The following is a 22,678-nucleotide window of genomic DNA, read 5'->3' on the forward strand; positions in this document are numbered from 1 at the left end:
GGCCGGCCCGGCGGGGGAGGGAGCCCGGCAGGGGAGGGAGCCCGGCGGCCGCCGCGATGTGAGCCGGGGAGGCGGAAGGCGCTGCCCGCATGGCCGCGGGGGGCGGCGGCAGGAATGTGCCCGTGGGCACCGCCGAGCGCGGCCCCCACGACGGCATGAGGCGCGATGGAGACCCGTACTGGTCCAGGTAAGGCTGGACCCGCTCCCGGGAAAGCCGCTCCCCTGCTTGCGGGGCTCTCCCCGCATCCCGCCGGCCGGTGCCCTCCCGGCCCCGGGACCCGCCGCATCCTCGGTGCCCTCCTCTCACAGCTCCTGGGAAAGAGGCGGGTCCTGGATGGAAGGGGTCTCGCCGCGGTTTCGGTGCTCCCCGTCGGGCCGAGACCCTCTCCCCGGCCCCGGCGCTGCCCTCCGGGGGTGCCGCAGGGACGGGGTCGGGGGACATGGTCCCACCCGCTGTCTCACCCCACCAGCCTCCAGCAGAGACGGTAGAAGGAAGGGAAAAGATAGGGAATGGCTGTGAAACACGGGGGAAAAACGTCTATTGAGTTTATTTCTGGCCTGTTGTCAGTGAATCAAACGCAAAACCGCTGTCAAGTTCTTATCAAAATGTTCCAGCGGGGATGTTTGTACTGGCGATATTCATTCATTAAGATAAAGTCTGGAATAGTAGCTGGGCAGCAGCTAGACAGCTTGAATTGCTCTTTAAGTAAAGTAATTAAAATACTTAAAAATACGATTAAGCCCCAAATGACCACTTTTAACAACAGGGACATGGGCAAACACAGGGTGCTCCAGTGTTTGGAGCAGAAACTGGGACACTTGGGACAGGGCTGCTCCTCTCTGTCACCCTGGGAATGTCATCCAGCACCTCGACCTCAGGATCTGCCCCTTCTCCCACCGAAGGTTGGATGAGATGAGGATTCCAAAGTACCAGTGGGGCAGCTGGAAGTGATGGTCAGAGGGTTTTCCAAACTGGGAGTCCCTGGACTCCATGTGCTTTTGAAATTTGGCTCAGTTTAACAGTGCCACGAAGAGGAACTGTCTTGTGGCTGCCACTGTGGTGGTCACCCCTGGGGATCCCCTCTGCCCCTCTGGGCTGGTGTGAACCCGTGGGGAACTCGCCTTGGCAGGAGAGCAGAGGGGCAGCCACAGGGTAGGTGACAGCAGTGCCAATGCACGGGAACATGTGGCCAAAGGGAAGAGTTGCCCCTTCCAGCTGCAGTTAACCGTTGGATAAATTGGTATTTATCATCAATTGCTTCCTGCAGTGGCAGCAGGTCCATAGCCAGTTTTAAATTGCTGTCCCAAGGGAAACTTTTCCTGCAGTCAGAGACTGGCAAGTCTAATCAAACCCACGCTCATCTCAAGAGTAAGGAGGTGGGTCTCAAGAAGGCCTTTGGCGCTTGGGGTGCTTAAAATTTGAAGATTCTTTCCCCCTAAAGCACTTAGGAAAATTCCTACTCTTTGTCTCCCTCTTGCTAACTTTTCCCTAAGTCTTTGTGAAGTGGGAGTGGTGGGGGGGGACCCCACACCAGATTTTTATGAAGTAAAACTTTAGTTTATATGTTTTTCCTCTAGAAAAAAAAATATATTTGACCAGAACAAGCCCTTCAAATCTCCTCAAAAAATGCAAACCATCGATAACACTTTCCAAACCAAAATGGACTGCAATGAAAACAGCCTGTTGATTAAGACATACCTATTTTAAGTGATTCTGACCATCTTAAGTGCTGCTAGTAACTGTGAAAAGCCTGTTAATGGGAGGGAGCAGCAGGATATCCCTAAAGCCCATCAGATCATTATCTATATTGCTGTCATTCACAGAAGCTGAGATCATGTTCCAGTTGTTTGGTGTAGACACACCTGTGGTCACAGCCCTTATTTGGGGAGATTTTATGGAGGTTTTATTGCCTAAGTAAACTGGGCAGGTGGAGTGTGGGACAGAGGGAGCAGAAAGGGGGAGTGATGCACCAGATCACTCAAGCAGGTTGCTCGAGTTCTCTAAAGTACCTCACTGAGTGGTTTGGTGGACAGTTTTGCAACAATTTCCAAGTAGTGAGTTATTGCCATGGAGGCAAGGTGTTAATAAGTGAGGGAAGTGACACAGGTTCTCCTTTCATGCTCCAACAAAAGGTATGCCAGGCAGCCTTCCAACATCAGTCCCCACCATCAGTGCAAGGAGAGATAAACTCTTATCTTGGCAGGTTTCTTTTTCCATCTTTGTTCATGCTGCTGCTTCTTTTGTCCTCCCTTTTTTTCAGATGGCTTTTCCTTCCTCTTCCACTATTCTTGCCCTGTCTTTTCTCCTGCCTTTCCCCAACTTTTCTGCAGGTTTCCGATGGCTCCTTTACCACACATCTCGACTTCTAAGAACAGCACTTGGGGATTTCTATTTCGGGCTTGAAAAAGCCCACGTGTTTATGTAGCACATCTGGACAGTTATAAAGTGCTTTTTAATGCTGATCTTAACATGCCAAAGCAGGACTACTCAGGCAGTGGATGTGTTTAAGCATCTCTGGTTTAACTGGGGGAAGGCTCGAAGCAGTGAGAAGAGAAATCAGTTGCTGAAGGTTGCACACAAAGCCACGAGCAGATCCAGCAGTGGACGTGGGGTTCACATTTTGGATGGTGCCTCCAGGAGAGAAATACAACGTGGAGAAGTCGCTGTGTCCTGGGAAGCAAATGACTCCTGAAACCGCTCTCCATCTCCCAGCCTCTGGCTACACCTGAAGACAAGGGGTGATTATAGCAATTTCTTTAAGCTCCAGAGATAAAAGGAGTCTTTCCATCGGCCACAGGCTGGTCTCCAGTCGCCTGACCTGCTCTTTGCCCGGAGACAACGGTCACGTTGTTTTTTCTGAGTTCTGTGCTCTGATCTTTTGTACACGTGATGTTGCAGCTTTATCTGGTTGGGGTTTTTTTGGTGGTTGGGATTTTTATTGTACAGGTTCCTCACCCTAGTTTTAATCTTGACCTTGCTGAGAACTTTTTTCACGTGGAAAATGTAAGCAGGACGTGCATTTCATTCCTGGCTGATCTGTGTATGTCCTCACATCAGTGTGCAAAGCACACCTGTGCTTTATTATTATGTTTTCTCACCACCTCCACCTGGACTCAACAACTATTTCCAGCTCATATGAGCTGATGAAATCTAATTTCATCTTTGCTTTTGCCGAAAGCAAGAAATGAAGAGAGGGAATAAACCCTGAGCTCTCTTGCTGAACACCACTTTGTTGCCATCTGTGGCTCTGAGGAGGGAGCTTGAGCACAGGAGGCGGACAGGAAGCCAGCAGCTTTCCCAGGAAAAAAAGCCCTGTGTCCTCTGTGCTGCTCTTGTTGGCTGCTAGCTGGATTGGGAAAAAAAAAAACAACCAACCAAACCTCCTCTAAACCCCAAAGGTACTTTTGACAGCGACAGATCATTAGCTTGGAGCCAGTCTGCAGCATGACAAAATAAACTCCAGGAGAGGGGGGGGAAACCTCTTTCCTGACAAGCATGTTAGATTTTCAAGGGAAGGAGAAGTTGTTGTCGAGAAAAACAGAGTGAGAAGTGAGAGGACTGTCAAACTGGGTTAAAAATAACTATCTGGGTATTATCTCGTCACACAGGAGTGTGCACGGCTGCTGTGTTTGTGCCATGTCAGGCAGTCCTGATTGTGTTGGAGGTCACTGTAAATTAAAGCTGTGGGGGCAGATAAGCTGGAAAAAAGGTTTTTGAAGGGTGAAGACCCCATGGAGCTGGGAATGGCTGACAAGGAGGGAAACGTTCCCATAGTGTGGTGTGACAGGTGACCAGGCACAGGGGAACCCACAGGCACTGTGTGTCGTGGGGACATTCCCCTGAAGGTGGCCTCATGCTTGGGTGTCCTGGGTTTGGAGCTGGTGGCGTGGCTGGGAGCTCAGTGCCACCACATGGGCTCATTGCCATCCTGCTCTGGGGTTCTTGCAGGGTCTGGTGAGTGGTGGCTGGGATGAGCAAGAGGGCTGCGGGCACTGGAGGTGACTCCAGTGATGTGCTTGCCCCACATCTCCCACAGAACTGTTTTTCTCTCTTTTTAGAGAGGGGAGCTGAGGTAGAGATGCCCTCCCTGGGAGGAGGGTGTTAATGCTGTGCTATCAATACCTGTGCCCATCTGATGCAGATCAGGAGCTGCAGCTCCCAATTCTTCTTCCAGTTATAGAAAACACCCACAAACATTGGAGATGGCTTCTGGCCAAGAGCTGTTTCTGGGACAGACTGTTTGTAGTCTTGCTGTCTAACACAGCTCTCTTACCACCTGAAAATACCCAGCGGTCCAGACTCGTGCCTTGGAGGGGGCCAAACTGTGATCTAATTGATTGCCTGAGCTCCAGCAGGTCCATCCCAACAGTGACCTGCAGTGTCTGCCAACAGCCCTGCACACTGGGGGAAAGGAGGGAGGCGAGTCAAGAGAAATAAAGTTGAATAAATATTTGCTCTGTGGCATCTACTGGAGAAATTCCTCCAGCAGGAAAACGCACTGCAAATAAAGATAGCCTGTGCTGCTGGCTCTCCTTCCACTGCCGGATGGCTCGGCTTGGTTTTGTCCCTTTGGGAATCTCAGGCATCCTTGAAAATCCATCCTAACCACCGTGCCCTGGGCGGGGCATCCATTAGGTTGGTGGGAGCTGGGTCCCGGGGAAATCAGTGGATGCTTCGAAGCAAAGCCATGACCACTCAGTGCCTGGGGCTGCATTTGGAGGAGGAGAACCAAGGAACATCAGGCAGGGCTGCTGCCATACAAAAAAGCCACCCAGGATGAGTCATTAGGGCTTGAGCTAATTGTTGTCTGTCTGGGTGGTGGCTGGAGGTTTGTGAAATAGGAAGTGTTTTCTGGCTGCATGACTGCTTTGCTTGGTGAAGAGGGTCTGGGTGAGGTGAGAAGGGGATGCACCTGCAGTGCCTGTCTCTTGTGAGCAGAAGGGGATGATGGATGAGGGGAGCACAGACTGGGCAGTGAGGAACTGCTGCTGTCACACAGCACCCAGTGAAGGCAATTAGGTGGCTCCAGACACGCTCCAGTGATTCACCTGCTGATGGTCTGGAGGGCTGGCCCCTCTCACGGGGTGTCTGTCACATGTAGCCAGGGCTTGGCCAGGACTGGCACAGGGCTGTGGGGAGGTGCTTGGTCCATCCCTGTGGCTGGTGAGACAGGACAACAACAGCTGTGACTTCCATAGGTTCAGATGTGCTTTGCTCTGACTCAGGGTGGTTGTTTCCAGCACAGCTTATCCCTCCCTCCCTCCCTCCCTCCCTCATCAGGGACCCATCAAATTTAATTTGTTAACATCTGCTTCTCGGATGGCTGGTGTCACCCACAAAAACTTTTGTTTGATTTGTCATTATTCCTTAGTTTTTGAAGGAGGGTTTTAATTCCTCCCTTTGTGCTAGTCCAGGTTCCTCCTGTAACCTTTGCTGTTGTTGTTTTGCACTGAGCAGAACATTGAGTCATCAGCAGCCTCTGTGATAGCTATAATTAGGAGAAAATGTATTTACAAAGCTCTTTCTTCTGATGCAAGCATGTCATTGTCCTTGCAGAGAAATCATTCCTGCCATGCTTCCAGGTGGGTGTGAGCAGCTACTGATTACATTTGACACTCTCATTATTTGCGTGGATTTTCCTAGCTGGATATGCCACCTATGGAGGAAGTGGTAGTCTGAAGATGTTGTTACAGTTCCCACTTAATTTGAGCCCAAGTCTCTACTGATGTATTAAAACATACAGGAAAGGAATATAGAATGGAGTAGTAGTCAAAGAGAACATTGAGATTGTGTCATATACCCAGAGACTTATTTAGTGCTTTGGAAAAAGAATAAAAGTCAAGAGAAAAATATTCCCTGGAGTTCTGTCAAAACATCAGCTGGAGAGGAGGCTTTTTGGGAGAACATCTCTACTTGGGAGTCCCTCTCTATCTGAGCTGTGCTTTGAGTGGTGTCCTGCTCTGCAGAGACCCACGTGGTACTTTGTGGCCCTGCTCTCATCCAGGTCAGACTTACTGTGTGGAGACCCCAGCACTGCTGGCCTGGCTGCCTCCCCCTACCACCCCAAACCCCCTTGGGTGACGCTCTCCACCTCACCAGGGCAAGAAGAGAAGCTGTGAGTCCACAGCATGCCCTCCTGTGCCTCTGCCCTGAAGCCAGAGCTGCCCTGCTCATCCCTTTTGGGGTTCAACCCTTAGGACCAAACTGTGCTCCCCCGGTCTGCATTTTCCTGGGACACTAACTTTGCTCTGTGTGAATTTTGCTTTTCCCAGTTGCAAACACCCTCTGGAGGGAGCAGACCTTGGCAATACTATAAAGAGAAGTGGAGTAGAGAACAGTTGAGCTGCTCACGTCAAGCTTACGCTTTGCACAGCCATATAGAGTTTGGGAACAAGGAAGAACTATCAATCTGATATCCCATTAAAATGCTGCTGTGCTTGCCAGGGTAACTGGGGGTTGTTATGAACACACCAGAGTGATTGGAGAGGCAGAGCTCAGCCCCACTCCAGTGAAAGCTCATAAAGGTCTCTCTTTGCTGCAGGGGAAAAGCACAGTTTAGAAAACTGTCTTGGTGCCTAAATAATAGAAAATACCTACACACATCACTGGCTGCTGCGCTTTGCTCTGTCACCTCGGTTGTTGCAGGTTCAATAGCTCAAATTTATCAGTGCTGTGCCACTGGAGATAACAGGAGAGATTATGGCCCTGGACTGGCAACAGCCCATTTGGGCAGGGCAGGCACGAGTCTGCTGCTTGTACCTGCAAACGTCTCATCCCTGAGGGCTCTCCATAACATTTTCCATGGCTGGTGATCCCACACTTGCCCTCTACCTCTGATGGGGGATTTATAAGCAAAAACTCCTGCCCGTATTGTCCTGCTGGGGTTGCTCTGACCTGGACATGGTGTCCAGGAGCCTTTGGTTTCCCTCTGCTTTTCTGTAGCAAGCAGGAGCTGGCGGAGCCACTGCTCCTGGAGCTGGCTGGGCAGGTTATCAAAAACCAGATCACCTTTGGTTTTACAGCAAATGAAGATATGAGTGAAGATACCTCCCTCTCAGGGTAAGCCCAGGAGGGACTGTGAGAGCATTTACCAGCCTGTTCAAGTGGCAGAGGCAGGTCAACCCCTGGTTACTTATTCCTCCAGCAGAAATGGGTGAGGTTTTCCAGTTCCTGTGTTGTTTTGTGCACTTGTGTGTGTGCACAGCAACGATGGTTCCAACCTTCAAAACACCAGCTGAAACCCTTGCAGTCCCTCCTGCCAGAGGTTGGCACTGAGCTGCTTATCTGCCTTGTCAGGAAACAGCAATAAATCCACCTCCAGCGGGTTCACCTGCCCGCCGTGTTCTGCTTTTCATTGTTCCGTTTGACACCTTTATAAATGGGTTTGTGCTGTGTGGTATTAACCTACATTTATCATAATTCCAGTACAGAGGAATAAATGCTCCATTCGCTATAAAAGGTGACCTGGGTTGTTTCCCACATGGATGGTGGGTGTGTTTAGTAGGGTGGAAAGCCCAGAGGTTGCTGCCCTGGTACAGGGAATTCCTCAGCCATCTCTGGAGCAGAGAGAGCCTGTTTGCTCAGTGCTTTGTGCTCTGGCCTCTGGGCATAGAAATAACCAAATGCAAATAATACCAATAGTGTGTGTTCTTACTAAGTTTTTAACTCCGTAATTCATGGGTGAAGGGGGACCCAGAGTGACACAAACTGGGCTGAGGGAAGGCAGAGGGATTCACCTACACCTGGGCTTGATGTTTGCAGCAAAATGTGTTTCTTTGCTCCAGAAGCACATCACTGACCTGGAGCAGGAGCAAATTGCCTTCCCACTTATTTCCAGTCTATATATCCTGCAGGAGCATGTTTCTTGGGGCTGAGTACTCATGCACCAAATAATATATTCTGTTAACATATTATGGCTCATGTTACCTAAAACTTCTTATCAGGCCAGGCTGAATTATTTTGCTCCTCTCTCTGAGCTCTTCAACCCCATCATGTATTGTCTCTCTAAAGAATTCCTTCATCTCTCTCCTATTTAGGAAGGGTAGCACACACACCAGCTCCCTTGGGGGTTGGGTAGGAATGCCAAACAACAAATATTTACTATCAGGATGGTGTGTCTCATGCAAATGCTTCCAGCCTCAGGCCCTGACCTTTCCTTTGTTACCCTTACCTTTTAAAGAACAGTTTCTTGTTTGGGGAAGAAAAGCAAACAAACCAGGTTCCTCCCCACCTTTCCCTCCATCCACAGCCAGTGATGTCCAAGCAGCCCCTTCCACCTTGCAGCCTGTGGACAGACATTTTGCTGTCGGTGTCAAATATTGTTTGGGCTGAAGTTAGCATCATTCCCAAAAGCCACCAGGTGGGATACTCTCTGTGTCAGAACCCTTGTGCCACAGGGGGGTTGCAGTGACCTTCATTTTATCAGGACAGACGTGGCTTGCGAGCAAAGCAGCCCGACCCGTAAGTCCTCTCTGTGCATGGACCTACCAGGCACAGCATCCCAGCTGCCCTTTCCCCATCTTCCTCTCCACCCTCACAGGCCCGAGTCCCGTGTGTGGACGGTGATGCTGCTGCTGGGGACGTGCCTGCTGTACTGTGCCCGTGTCACCGTGCCCATCTGCGCCGTCGCCCTCAGCTCCTACTTCGACTGGGACAAGAAGCAGTCTGGGGTTGTGCTCAGCAGCTTCTTCTGGGGCTACTGCTTGACACAGATCATCGGAGGACACATCAGTGATCAGTACTGGAAATCCTTCTCATGTTTTCCTCTGTTTTTTGAAGATGTGTAGCTTGGTGTTGGTGCCTCAGTTCCAGTCTTAACACTGGCTGTGCCAAGTTTCGCCCTGGGGCAGTGGTGGGGTGGAAAAGTGAAGCGTGTCCGTGGGGGAAGCTTTGTGGGGCACTGCAGGTTGCTCTGAAAGGGGTTGAGGTTTCTCTGCCAGCCTCACTCAGGGTCTGTAACACTGATTGAGAGGGGGCATGAGTAGTTTAGACTGTCCAGTTAGAAGCTGTGGAAGAGTTCTGCTCAGCCCTGGAAGAGTTCAAGGCCAGGTTGGATGGGGCTTGGAGCAACCTGGTCTAGTGGAAGGAGTACCTGCTCATGGCAGAGGGGTTGGAATGAGATGGTCTTCAAGGTCCCTTCCAACTGAAACCATCCACTGATTCTAGGATTCTATGAATACAGCTTTTTTTATTTGATCTGCACAGTCTATCTTTGTTTTCAGTTCAGCTTGTCCAGTTTTTCTATCCCGTATTGCAATCTTTTCACAAGCAAGTCCCTGAACACAGTTTCCATCATGTTTGGAAAAACCAAGTGTCTTCACTTTATCATAAAAATTAAAAACCAAACATATTCCCCAAGTGGTTGTAAGGGAAGATCTGAATCATTGCCTGCTGGAGTTCCTTTCCACAGCCACCCTATTCTTAGTGAGGGGGGCTTTCCTGTGAAATATTTTGTGAGGAGCACATACCTGGAACGAGTACATTACTTGTACAGTGCACTGTGCTATTTAGTTATGGTCCTCAATAGTTTCCAAGCAAACACTTGGAAAAACCTGAATGTTAGAAGGCAGAGATGATGAAAAAGGCAGATGTAAAACACCGTCACTGGTTAAGAGAAGCAGAATAGTGGCAGCACTTGAGTTTCTCCTCCATCACCATCAGAGACTCGAGTGTGTCAGACAGCACTGATCTCTGTCTTGGTCTCTGGGATCAGTGTGTGCTGGAGTTGGACAGGCAGCGCTGGCAGGAGGTGAGAAGGGAGGAGATCAGAACTCCTTGCCAGGGGCTAAAGACACGTAAGAGAAGAACAGGTTTGACCCAACAGTTGTTTGTAAAAACTGGCTAAACTGGGAAGGGCACTTGAGTCTTGACTGGAGCACTTTGCCCTTTTGGCCTCTCACCTTTGATAACATGTTTTCTGTCTTCCAGAATAGGAGGTGAGAAAGTCCTCCTCCTCTCAGCATCAGCCTGGGGGTTCCTCACAGTCCTCACCCCAGTGCTCACCCACATCACTTCTGCCCATCTTGTTTTTATGACCTCCTCCCGGTTCCTCATGGGGTTGTTGCAAGGTGAGACCCCTGTCCTGTGTCTCTGTGTGCCTGGGGGCTTCCCTGCACAGGGATTCATGTGCCGTACATTCAGATTCAAATCCTGTGGTTTGCAGTGAATGAACCCTTCCCCTGTGTGTCTGAGCAATTCTCTGCCTCAAAGCTGCTTCCACATCCAGAACTTCCATGGGAAAAAACAGTGACATTTCTAGAGAAAGTCACTGACAAGTCATTCCCCTGTAGAAATCTCTCTGCCAGACAGGGGCTGCTGGCTTTGGAAATCATCACTGGTGCTGTTTGATTTTCCACGTTTTCAAACTCCTTCAAAGTACTTGGGGAAAATTGGCTCTTGCCAAAACTTCTGGATAATTTGGGATGATTTTTCGTCCCTGTTGTCAAGCTACAGCACTGAGGAGGTGCCTTGACACTGATGGATTTACAGTAGCAGTTGCAGTGATGATGAAATGGGGGATTACAGAGGAGGCACAAACAAACCTTTCATGGCGATGGGTCCGCTTAGTTTATTTGATATCCCTGTTCTGAATCCACCAAGGGTTTTGCTGCTTTATCTCAGTGTTCTCCTTCTGGATTTTTTAAATTTGCTTTTGATTTGCTGACAATCCTGACTGTTCCCTGCCTTGCTCCCGTTGCTTTCAGGGGTGTATTTCCCGTCCTTGGCCAGCCTGCTGTCCCAGAGGGTCCGGGAGAGCGAGCGAGCCTTCACCTACAGCACAGTGGGGACTGGCTCACAGTTTGGGTAAGTTCAAAGACCTTTGAGCAGTGAGTGACAGTCTCTGGACATCATATGTGATGAAATGCCATTAAATAGTTGGAGGCAAAACTCACAGCCCAAAGTACATGTGGATTCACGGGTCCTCAAGGACACAGGCTGCAGCTGAGGAAGCCTCAGGCAGTTGCTGTCGTGCCTGTCAAGGATTTATGTATTGTTTTCTCTTTCTTTTCAAACCAGACTTTGAAGAGTGTTTGCAACATTTAATTACTATGGGAAACAGTTTGATTCAGTAGGAAGAGCAAGGGTCAGCCTGAGACTGGTCACCTGTCCGCTCTGATGGGTGGGGAGAATAGAACTTCCCCTTCTCTGCTAGTCTCCATCAGAATTTCCTTTCTAAATAGGAAGATTTCTTAAAAGTCAAATAGAAATATTACTGTGTTTAACCACTTAGTTTTCCAGTGTGCTTATTTCTTTTGCTGTGTTGTGCATTCTCTGAGATACTGCACACCAGCAACCTCCTTTTCTTTCGTCGTTGTCCGTGTTTCAGGGTGGGGCAGGCAAGGGTGAGGCCTCTTAGGGTTTCTCCTGCCCAGTGAGGATCTGGCCTGAGATGCCACTCAGGGAATAGGGCAGGTTTCGGAGTCACAGGGGGACTGGGCAGGTGGGCAGCACCTGCACATGCAGTGAGTGAGAAATTTTTCTCTGTGAGGGTGGTGAGGTCCTGGCACAGGTTGTCCAGAGAAGCTGTGGCTGCCCCATCCCTGGAAGTGTTCAGGGCCACACTGGAAAGGGCTTGGAGTAACCTGGTCTAGTGGAAGGTGTCCCTGCCTATGGCAGGAGGTAGAATGAGATGATGTTTAAGGTCCCTCCCAACCCAACCCATTCTGTGATTCTGTGGCTCAGTGACACACAGTGTTGACCCCAGGGTGCATCTCCCATTGATGTGCACAGTCCAGGCACTCTTGGCCAGACCAGTAAATCCAAATGGTTTCCCTTGCAGGACACTGGTGATTGGTGGTGCAGGATCCCTCCTCCTGGACTGGTATGGCTGGGAAAGCGTTTTCTACTTCTCCGGTTTGCTCACTTTGCTCTGGGTTTACTGCACCTGCAAGTACCTTCTGAGTGAGAAAGGTAAATCCCAGGCATCCCTGGGCTTGCCAGTGCTCCCAAGGCTCTGGGAACTGAGTGATTCCTCTCTGTTGTTTTCTGCAAATCCTCTGTGTTTCCAAGATCATGCCTGGTTTTGCACAAAGACCTTTTGCTCAGGTGTCTTCTGTAATGCATGCTGTGTCTCACCCAAGACCCTCAACCCAGAAACGAGGTTTTGAGCTCTTTCAATGCTGATTTCCTGTTTCAAGTCCCACGCTGGATTACATCCCTGATCTGGCTCCTCAGTACTTTTAAGCACCAGTGAAAACACAAAACAGAGCATGATCTTCAAAGTGGATTAAGCTAAAGCAGGACAAGATACTTATTCACAACTAAGAGCATCTACACATAGAGCTTTTAAAAACCCATTAATCCAGAATATCTCTTCCGAAATAACTGTCTGGGAGTAATTCTGCATATGGACAAACCATGACACCTGGCTACAGCATTATTAGTGTGAGCATGATGTGTAGAAGCCAAGCTCATCAGGAGCTGGGTGTGTGTCTGGTGCTACACAGAATTCAAATGTGGTCCCTGCCCAAGGGATTTTTGTTTATTACAAGGGGTACAAATGGGTGGAAGTGGCTGAGTGGGAAAATGTGTGGACACAGTGGAAAAATTTTGGTCAATGTAACAAGGTGTTTTCATGAGCATTCAATGGTGGCATAGCCAAAAAAACAAGACCAAAAAACAAGGAGATTAAAGGTAGTTGTATAGCAGTGTCCCAGGGCTGCCTCCAGCTGCACAGACAGTTACTGATCAGAGCTTTCCTTTGGCTGTTTTCTTCCCTGCAGAACTCATCATCCCCATAGACTATTTAACAAGAGGCCTCTCGATACCCAAGCAGACCAAAGTTCCCTGGAAGCAGCTGTTTAGGAAGGCACCGATATGGTAGGGAGCTGCAGTGGCCTCGAGCATCAGCTGGGCTGGGGAACACCCTCCTTTTTCTCCTGTCTGGGCTTATTTCTTCTGCCTCTGTAGTTTTTGTCCACTTATTTAAATATTTGGGAAACAACCAAGTTTTCTAATTCCTTCTGTATCAATAAAGAACTAAGAAGGTAAGCTTGGCAAAAGGTGGTTTATGTTCTGTCCAGAGGACTGTCAGACTTGAATGTTGCTGGCAAATCTTTCTCCTTCCCAGGCTGTTCCCCCTGGATGAGTCATGTGCTCGTCCAGACTGATATTCTCCACCGGACTCCTTAGAAATGCTGCTTGTATTGGGCTCCTAAGAAGTGTTGCACTGGGGCACTGAGTGGCACAGGCTGTGTTCTCATTGCTGGCAAACATCTTTTTAATGGCCATTTTTCCTTTGGGATACTACAATGGATATTGAAGCTCCTCCAAGCATGTTCCCAAGTCCTGTTTTAAGATGCAGGGCAATAAGCCCATTCCTGCCTTGAATAACAATGGAGCTGATAACAAAACCCTAGAAAACCCTAAACAACGCCTCTTGGAGCAGGAGGACTCTAGTAGCACTGGAAGGGACCGGTGGGAAATGCACTGGCATAATTACCACTGCAGTTAACCTTGCCTGAGCCTGGGGCTGACGTCAGGCACTGTGTGATGGGACAGCGAAGGAAACAGCGCTGCTGCAAAGGGGAGAAAGCCAAAAGGAGTTGCTATCTGTAAGAAAAATCTCAGGAAGCAATTGCAGTGCTGTGAGAGATTTCTTTATAGACCAGGAACTGAAATATTGGGTTGCTCGAGTGCCTGTTTCCCACCCAGTGTGACCTGTCACTCCTGATTGTTTCCTCTCCACTGTGTGTTTTCAGGGCTGTCATCATTGCTCAGCTCTCCACAGCCAGCACGTTCTTCACTCTCCTCTCCTGGCTGCCAACTTTCTTTAAGGAAACTTTTCCTGAGTCAAAGGTAGGTTGGCTCCAAGGTGCAGGCACTGCTGCTCTCTATTCAAAGGGGGTCGTGCTGGGTACCTGCCAAAATGGGTTGGTTAGGGAGGAAGGTGATGGCAGAGGGATTTGGTGAGAGCAGGCTGCGAGTCAGGAGGGGGTGGGAGGTTTCCATGTGGGATTAGGAGCTGTGGCACCCCTGCACATACATTTGGAGGTGCTAGCATCCTCCCTCCAGGTTGCAGAGGCTGGTTTCTAGTTGTTTGCTTAGGGATGCTGAGGGGAGGCAGAGCTGGGGCACTTTCCAGGCGGGGAAGTGCAGGTTATATTTGTGGTTTAGACTGCTTTTCTTCTGAGAAAACGACAGTTTTCAAATGGCACAGAGCTCATGACATTCTGCTGTTGCAAATAACCACCATTCACTCCTGATTTTTCACAGAGTCTTTAGCTGGACTGACACTGTACAGCTCAGACCTGCCTGCTAAAATTAAAATTACCATTAATACTGTGTGCTTCAAAAATACTACAAAAGCTTCCCTCTCCTTAGCACAAATGGTGTTCCCATTTTTCAGAAAGCCAGGCAATACTTATCTGATCTGAGAGCTGGTATTTTCATCTTGTTCTCAGAAACTCACAAAGTCTTTTCCACAATGGCTCTGTTAGGTTTTTTACAATATCCAGAGCTGCTTACAAATGCCTTTTCATATTACACATGTAAAGCTCTTTATGGCATAGTTGATATTTATATTAAAATCGTGTATTAAACCGGCAAACATATTGTTGTGACAAGATCTGTGCACCTCGAGTAATGTGCTTGTGCAGCAGTAATTTACCATCTGTTAAGCATTATATCACGGTGCCCTTATGTAAGATACTCTGTATAGTGTGTCTGCAGCTGATAATCGCTTCATGTATTTTAAAACGTGGTTCGAGGATGCCTGGTTCTAAAGGATGGACAATAATCCCTAATGTGGGAAACCTGTGTCACCTGCTGGCCAAAGTCCCTTTCTGCAGGTGAGCTGCCTCACCTCTGGCTGGGCAGCTGCCTCCAGCCCGCCTGGGTGGAGGTGATGGAGGGTTTGGATCAGGTTGATGGGCTGAGGGATTAGACAAGGTGCATTGGGATTGTCGTGTTGAGCAACCCCAGCTGGTGTTAACAGACACCAGAGGCATTGCCCCACAAACCCCCTGGGGTAATATTCTCAAAAGTGACCAAGACCCAGATTTCAAAGGCATGGAAAGATGCAAATGGGCACTGGTATGATTTCCAGGAGCAGCCGAAACAATATTATTCAAACCCAAGATTATTCAGCCCTCCCACACATCCCAAAGCCAGGCAGGAAGGGGAGATGCCTCCATGGGGTGATGGACTCTGAGCAAAGGGAGACATACAGGGGATGATGGATGGATGATGGATGCATGGATGGATGCATGGATGAGTAGGTTCAAAGGAGCTGAGATGAAGCTCAGCACAACCCACGCTGGTTTCAGCTCCTTGTGGGATCTGGGCACTGAAGTGCCCCTGAGCAGCTGTAATCCAGCTGACCAGTAATCGGCTGTGATTACAGCTGTAGCAAGCTCACTTAATTGAAAATAGGCCAAAGTATGTTACTACCCATAATGTTACCTAATCCTGCCATTAGAAAATCCAGCTACACTCCCTCAGCCTCACAGTAACGCTGCTAATGAGGTTGGAGCTGTTGGAAATTCTGGAAATTTGCTGGTGACCCACAGGAAACCCACAGTGAGCTTCCCAGGCTCTCTGGCTCTCTGCCACATCATTATGCTGAGCAGTAAACTTTGCCACGTTTAATCTCTCTTTCTCAAAGCTTTCTGCCTCTCCCCTGGATGAAGAGTCACCAGGGCAGAAGGAAAGACAGCAAACCTACAAATGCTACTGTCCTGTGATGCACCTGCCCCCTTACAGAGCTTGGAGTGGGGCAGGGTGCAGCTGAGAGCTGGCCCTGCAAATGGGGTACAGATGCTGCAACAAGTCCCAAGTGCTTCATTTTTCCCCCTTTCTACAGATACTGTGGACTATCAAATAAAATATTTGCAAACAAACTCAGCTCTGACAAACCTCTCTTGATTTTCACTCTGTTTCAGGGTTGGGTGTTTAATGTAGTCCCCTGGCTGGTTGCAATTCCAACAAGCTTGTTCAGTGGATTTCTGTCTGATCATTTAATCAGTCAAGGTAAGAGCCCTTCTGACTTCTCATCAGCTCTAATTTTATGGGATTTGGAGAGAGGATGTGAGTAGGAGGAGATGGGCCTGTTGGTAGGGAGAAGACCCAGCAAACAGACAATGTGAGGTTCTAGTACAACATCATAATAAACACTCCAGTTACAAATCCCCTCCATGTGTTTGGGGCTCGCTTTGATCTCAGTCATAATATCCACATGGAGATGAAATCTGGGCATCTGAAATCCACTTACTCTATGGTCTCCTGGCTGGAGAACAAGGAGAACCTGGTGGGCTGTGCTGAACTCCAACTCTCCCTTCCTCTTTCAGGGTACAGAACCATCACCATTCGTAAGTTCATGCAGGTAAGAGAGCTGAAGCCACAGGAGAGACACCCAAGTTACCTTCTGAGCTCTACTTACATGTCAGACTAGACCTTGTATGGAGCTGGGTTGGGGGTTATAGGTGGAAAGAGGGGAAGTTTTCTGGCTTTGCCAGTTGATTGGTGGTCTCTGTGTCGGGGAAGGGAAATCTGGAGGAAAACCCTGGCTGAGGAACAGAGCATAGACCTCTGTTAACAGTGGACTAATGGTAACATTGAGCACAGTGAGTGCTCTGGAGGGGTTTTCTTTCACAGGCAAAGGCCAACCTGTCCCTGTTGTCACACCAGCACTCTGAATGACCCCTTAGATACTGAGGAAGTAGCAATACAAGGGTGAACAAAAATAGAAATGCTGGGTGAGAACACAGTGTCTCCTTTGCTCTGCAGCAGCACATCCGTCTGGACAGACGTCTGACACAGAAGGGCAGGACACTGGGGGAAAAAAAAGGCTTAAGAAGCACCTGGTGCACATGAGCTTTTGCATTGGAAAAGGGAACAGTTTGTTCATGACAGAATTTGCTTTCTTCCTTACAGAAAATGTGCTGTGGTGTTTAATTTTGCTTTTTTTCCAGGTCATTGGCTCTGGCGTCTCAAGCGTTTTTGCTCTGTGTCTGGGCCAGACCTCCAGTTTTTGCAGAGCAATAGTGTTTGCCTCCGCCTCTGTTGGACTCCAGACCTTTAACCACAGGTAAGGAGAGTGATGGGGACAGGAGCTGTGGCCCTTTGCTCTCATCCCACACTTGGCATTTTGGGGTCTCGGGCAGGGCTGCCTCCATCCTGCCTGTCAGAACAAGAACTGGCGCTTGCCTGAGCATCGTGTGTGAAGCTGGTGGAGTTTAGTGCCTGGGGGGGTGGAAATGATCCAGCAAACCTCTAGTGTGGGAAAGGGCTTGGACCAGCCAGTATTAGAAAGATGAAGCAGGGAAATTGCATTTTGGCCCTTCTGAATGCTTTGAGTTGAATTGTTTTCCTTCTTATGCTCACCTGGACTGCTTCACTCTCAGCTTCTACTCCTTTCTTGTGCCATTTCTTGTCCAGAACCTTTCCTTGTGTTTCACAAACCAGTCTCTGTGTAAATGATGGAGAAACAGGTGTGTTCATTCAAACAGCCATTTTTTTCCCCCCTCTCTGTTTCTCACCAGTGGTATTTCAGTAAACGTGCAGGACCTGGCCCCCTCGTGTGCTGGCTTGCTGTTTGGTAAGGATTCTGTGGGCTTTCCATGCTGGAGAGGTGGCATCTGTGGGTGGGACATGGTCAAGGTTTGAGTAAGGGTGGCTCTGGGCAGTGTCTACTCTGTGTGTGCAGCTTCAGCTTCCTTCTGCAATAAACCTGCCAGTGCTGGGGGCAGGTAAAATGGCACCAATGTGCCTTTGGACCTGCACCCAGGGCTGGGATGATGCTGCATGTCAGTGGTCTCTCTCAGTTGCCCAGAGAAGCTGTGGCTGCCCTATCCCTGGAAGTGTCCAAGGCCAGGTTGGACAGGGCTTGGAGCAACTTGGGCTAGTGGAAGGTGTCCCTGTCCATGGCAGGGGTTTGGAATGAGATTAACTTTAAGGTCCTTCCCAACCCAAACCATTCTGTGATTCTGAGATCAACAAAGCATTTTGCCAGATGTGCAGACTGGGGGTTGGTGGGAGCCAGGATGAAGCTGCTCATGTCCGTGGGTTTTGAACACACAGTTTCTTTCTTTTCCTTCCAGGGGTTGCAAATACAGGTGGAGCCCTCCTAGGTAAAGTACCTTCCTGCAGCTCATCCTTTCCCAGAGAGCCCTCTCCTTGCAGAGGGCAGGATCCAGCCCCAGAGCCTTTGCATGTCTTTCTCTTCTCTTCTGTCACAGGTGTCATCTGTGTGTACCTGGCTGGTTACCTGATTGAAACGACTGGCTCCTGGATTTCTGTTTTCAACCTGGTGGCTGCTGTTAACAGCATTGGGCTCTGTGTATTCCTCCTGTTTGGAGAGGCCCAGAGGGTGGACACAGACTCTGCTTACGTGGATCTCTAGAGATGAGCCCAGCGAGCAGCCAAAGGACAGGAGAGTGTCACGTCTATGTTGCACAAGTGCCAAAGAACATTTTAACTTTTTTTTTAGGTGTTTTAACGGGAAGAACATATGCTGAAACCAAGTACATAGTGGGTCTGGATGGAACCCATGACAGAAAAAAAATGTAGAGTTTATTTTTTGCTCAGGGCATAGCTGGTGGCTTGCAGAGCCATCCAGCTCCACATCTCCAGTGAGGATATGGTCTGTGGGACCAGTTTGTCCCAGTTTGTGTCTGGTGGACAAATATCCATGTGGCCAAAGGAGGTTACCCGACCTGTCTCCCAAGGCTGCTGTGGTTCCATGCCTTGCTGAGGGGGAGCTGCTTCTCTGTGTAGGAGCAGATCCCCCCCTGCTCTGCTGTCCTCTGACTGTCCACCTCTGGGCTGCTGTGCCACGCGTGTCCTCTGAACTGTGTGACAGGGATTGTCCCAACGAATGTACCTCTGACCTTAACCCCCCCTCCCGTGCCTTTGTTTGCAGCCAGCTTGGCAGGTACCAGCCAGGTGTCCAAGGGTTGTGAGATGACTCCCAGGCTTCCCTTCAGGGAATGTCTGGCTGGATGTCTGCAGTGTATCCAGGGGCTGTGTTGGTCCTGACAGGAGGCTGCAGAGCAGAGCACTCCAAGGCAAGCCTGTCTTTGCTCAAGGACAGAGCTCAAGGTGTCCCTCCTCTCCCAGGTGGCTTTACCCCAGCCCTGAGCCCAGGCAGGCCAGCTCCACCATGAGAGCAGAGCTGATCTGCCATCCCCTGGGGTCAGGCTTAGCTGGGCTCACCTCGTGGTGCAGGAACAGCTGAGGAATCCCCCAGGAGCTGTTTTGCCAGATGCTGTGAATGTATAGGAAGAACTGGTCACGTTCTGTGCTGTAGATCTGCACCCCCACATGTGTTCTGCTGGATTAGATGTGTCCTCCATGTGCTCTCAAGGGAGACTTTCCAAAGAGCCTCACTCGGGCAGGTTTTGTTTGTTGAGCATAAACCAAATTTCTGCACTGGGGATCCATAGGGATGGGGATCCCTGTGGTTCCCCGTGTCAGAGGGAAATACTTGGCTGTAGACACCTCTGAGCCTGAATGTCTTAAGTTATTTATAAATATTTTAAAATGTAAGCACCAAATTCTATATTCTATGTATTTGAGGCCTGACTCTGCATGCTTATTTTGAGTGGTGCTCCCACCAAATCCCTCACTATTTCTCGAAGGGGAGTATCTACCAGCCTCCAGTATTTGGTTTTGTAGGATGAAGTTTAAATGTGACATTTCATATTAAAGCAATTCATTGCTTTTCCTCCTGCCCCTTGCTTGAGGCTGAAAGGTTCTGTTTGGTTTTTCCAGTGCTTACCAGAAAACTCCATCTCAGACTGACTGAGGAGCAGATTTCCCAAGGACTTTGCAGTGCAGGAAAGCTGTAGGTTCAGGTTTATTGTCCTTAAAAAAAACCCAATTATCTCCTTCTTTACCTTTTGTTTTGGCCAGATTTCTTCTTGGAAGACCTGTTGGAGCCATATTAAATTTCTGAATAGGTGGATTTGTAGTGAAAATAGTGACAGCCTTTTGATTGCAGAGACACTAATGGGTGTCACTAAACTGAGCTGAGCCACTTACTGGGCACATTAAGAGATAAAGGTGCAACTGCTTGATATCTTCTCAAGAGAATAAAAAATCAATGTGGCCTGATTAGGGACAGAGAGATAAGAAAGTATTTTTTTTTCTCCTTCTGTGCTTTTTTTTCTCTAAAAGGCTGTTTGCTACCAGGAAGACTGGTGGGAAGTCTTAAAATCGGTGGATAACACTCAGAGCAAACAAAGCCAGGCTTGCCAAAGAGGCCCGAGGCTGTGCAGCCATCTCTGCCAGCTTGTCCTTTGTCCAGTCTGAGCAGATTGCTTGCATGGCCTTTTCTGTAGTGACACAGAAAAAAAAAAAGATGTTTTCTGTGGTTTTTTTTTTTAGTGTCTTCCTTGGCTGTTCAGTGTTGCAGGTCAGGAACACAAGGAGTCAATCCTTGCTCTCTTTGCTGATTGCACCATTTCTTCTGAAAGAGTTGATGAGTTTAAATCACTCACATTCGAACCAGGCGGCTTGGCCACCCCTTGGCTCTGCCAGCTGGGAAATTTGGAATTGAGATCTTCAAAGGAAAGTCAGCGTGGCTGGCTATGCCTCCTCTGTAAATTCAGCTAGCACTCCAGTGGGCTGTCCTGGTTGTCTGTCTCTGTAACTGGCTAATAAGTATTTGACTTGAGCTTATATTTCATTTTCCTCATACCTCACTGGTGAAGTGCTGAAGCCATTTTGCAGACCTGTTCTGTTCTTTGTTTAAGCCACCTTGCCAAAGCTTGTGGTCTGAGTTTTTGTTACAGAAGGACCTGAAAAAAAAATAAAGGCAGCAAATCATTTGCAGACTGTGGTTTTCCTTTGACTGCAGAGGTGTTAATTTGTGTGATCAGTAAGGGACAGACAAGTATATTTGATGTGATTAACTCCTTAGGGGGGGCTGTGCTGGGAGAGTATCTGGGCTGGCAGGTTCTCACAGCATCCCCACGTGTACTCGTACATCAGACCCTGAGCACAGCCAGCTACATCTTCTCACTGCTTTTGGACAAATGGCTGAAAAGCTGCCTTCGGCAGAGCTGTGGTCAGTACAACATCCATGATCCAATATCGCTTGAGAGTAATAATACAAACGAAGTGATTCTTGCGTTAGGTGGGATACACCCCACAGGCAGATCACCTTCCATGTGGAGAGTGTGGTAAAAAAAAAATGCATTACCAGGTTTTTTTACATCCACGCCGATAGGTTCGAGCAGATGCCAACAGAGGGAGCTGTGAGATTTGGGAAGTGGCAGCTCCTGGCCGACAAGAGCTGCCGTGCCTGGTCCTGGCACAACTGGCACGGGTAGTGTGGCTGATGCAGATGGTTTGGCTGGCACAGCTGGAACGATGGGCACAGCTGGAACGATGGGCACAGCTGGCAAAGCCTGGCCCTGACGAGGAGCAGCCCTGGCTAGTGGCTCTCACCACCAGAGCTGCCCTGGGGAGTCCCAGGATCTGCTGTCCCAGATTTGCTGGGACCCCTCACATGGCAATTGTGCAGTTAGTGGTGGGGAGCGGAGGAAAAGTTTGAGGGGCATTTTAGAATGAGAAATAGCCACTGAAAGGAATTTTAGCACCTCATCTGTAGGGTCATGTAATCAAGAGAATATCTCTAAGTACTACAGAGTCCTCTAATGTTCTCCTCAGTGTCCTCAGAAAAAAAAACTAACATGAAACTTGGTGGTATGAAAACAATGCTGAAGATGATTTAGAGTTTGGGTGCAAGTTATCCTCAAACTTTCCTGTCCTTTTGTTCCTCTTATAAAGGTATAAACAACCTCTGACATACACACAGGAGCTATTATGACCTTTTAGGTCCTTTAGGTTAGTTAGAGCTTTTTTTTCTGCCACATTCCTTAAATTGTCTGTGTCACAGGTTGGACCTGAGCTTTCCAGCCTTCCCGGAGCAAGTAGGGACAGGCACAGTGCAAAAGGATCTGGGAATCTGTGAGTGGGCTTAAAGGCTGGTCAGTGACAGGTACATTATGTTGCTGGTTGGGGTGGGTTTGTACTTAAATTGTTTGGGAAATATTCCATAGCTGGCTGGAGATCATTAGAAGGATACTGTTTTATTGCAGTTTGCATAACACTAAATCAATAAACACATTCAAGCAGATGGAAAGCAAAACACAGGAGAAAAATAGCCCTATTTGGAGGAGAGAAGGAATAGCAAAGAGCACTTCTTGGTGATAGTTTTGCCTGGAAAACACAAGCAGATGCTCTCACAGCAGAGACCTGATCTAACATCCACCTGGCAGCTCCCCAGGGCCGGGACATGCCCCAAAGACACCAGTTCTGCAAAGGGCACCCAGTCCTGTAACAAGCAAAATATCACCGTTTATTGCAGCTGTGACCTACTGCGTGGCATGTAATGAGGAATTTTCCATTTCAAACTTTAATGCAATAATTAAGATGTCCATTAAGGTCTTTACAGTTTGGCTGCTTGTAATTAAAAAAGGGAGTGAGAGGGGGGGCAATGGCAGGGAGTTGCAGTCCAGGGCATCAATCTCTCACCAGCAGCTCTATGTGCTCTCCACTTTCTTCTTCCCTATCTGGTTTCTTTCTTCAAAATAATTTTCCTGTGTTTGTTTATAACTGTCCTCAGAGCAGGCAGTCTGAAAAACACATGAAAAACAGTCTTAGTTTCCACAAGCATAACTTGGGTTTAAAAAAGAGGTTTTCCCCTCTGCCAAAACACCTCCGAAATACTGA

General features: G+C 48.7%; 1 protein-coding gene across 1 annotated transcript; it reads left to right on the plus strand.

The window, feature by feature from the left end:
* Positions 1-19,995, plus strand: SLC17A9 (solute carrier family 17 member 9). Its single transcript, XM_032705161.1, has 13 exons — positions 1-187; positions 8,541-8,738; positions 9,929-10,068; positions 10,705-10,804; positions 11,781-11,911; positions 12,724-12,820; positions 13,702-13,798; positions 15,883-15,970; positions 16,288-16,322; positions 16,912-17,027; positions 17,482-17,537; positions 18,040-18,069; positions 18,178-19,995. The coding sequence occupies exons 1-13, from the start codon at positions 90-92 to the stop codon at positions 18,339-18,341; spliced, it is 1,350 nt and encodes a 449-aa protein (XP_032561052.1). The 5' UTR covers positions 1-89; the 3' UTR covers positions 18,342-19,995.
* The last annotated feature ends 2,683 nt before the right edge of the window (positions 19,996-22,678 follow it).

This window comes from Chiroxiphia lanceolata, chromosome 17 (assembly GCF_009829145.1).
Source record: "Chiroxiphia lanceolata isolate bChiLan1 chromosome 17, bChiLan1.pri, whole genome shotgun sequence".
Taxonomy (NCBI): domain Eukaryota; kingdom Metazoa; phylum Chordata; class Aves; order Passeriformes; family Pipridae; genus Chiroxiphia; species Chiroxiphia lanceolata.

Bases quoted from the DNA above. Each gene is read 5' to 3' on its own strand.
- SLC17A9 (XM_032705161.1), top strand. From the start codon at position 90: ATGGCCGCGGGGGGCGGCGGCAGGAATGTGCCCGTGGGCACCGCCGAG. The intron at 17,028-17,481 runs GTAAGGAGAGTG...GTTTCTCACCAG, and splicing joins CTCCAGACCTTTAACCACAG to TGGTATTTCAGTAAACGTGC. The intron at 17,538-18,039 runs GTAAGGATTCTG...TTTTCCTTCCAG, and splicing joins GTGTGCTGGCTTGCTGTTTG to GGGTTGCAAATACAGGTGGA.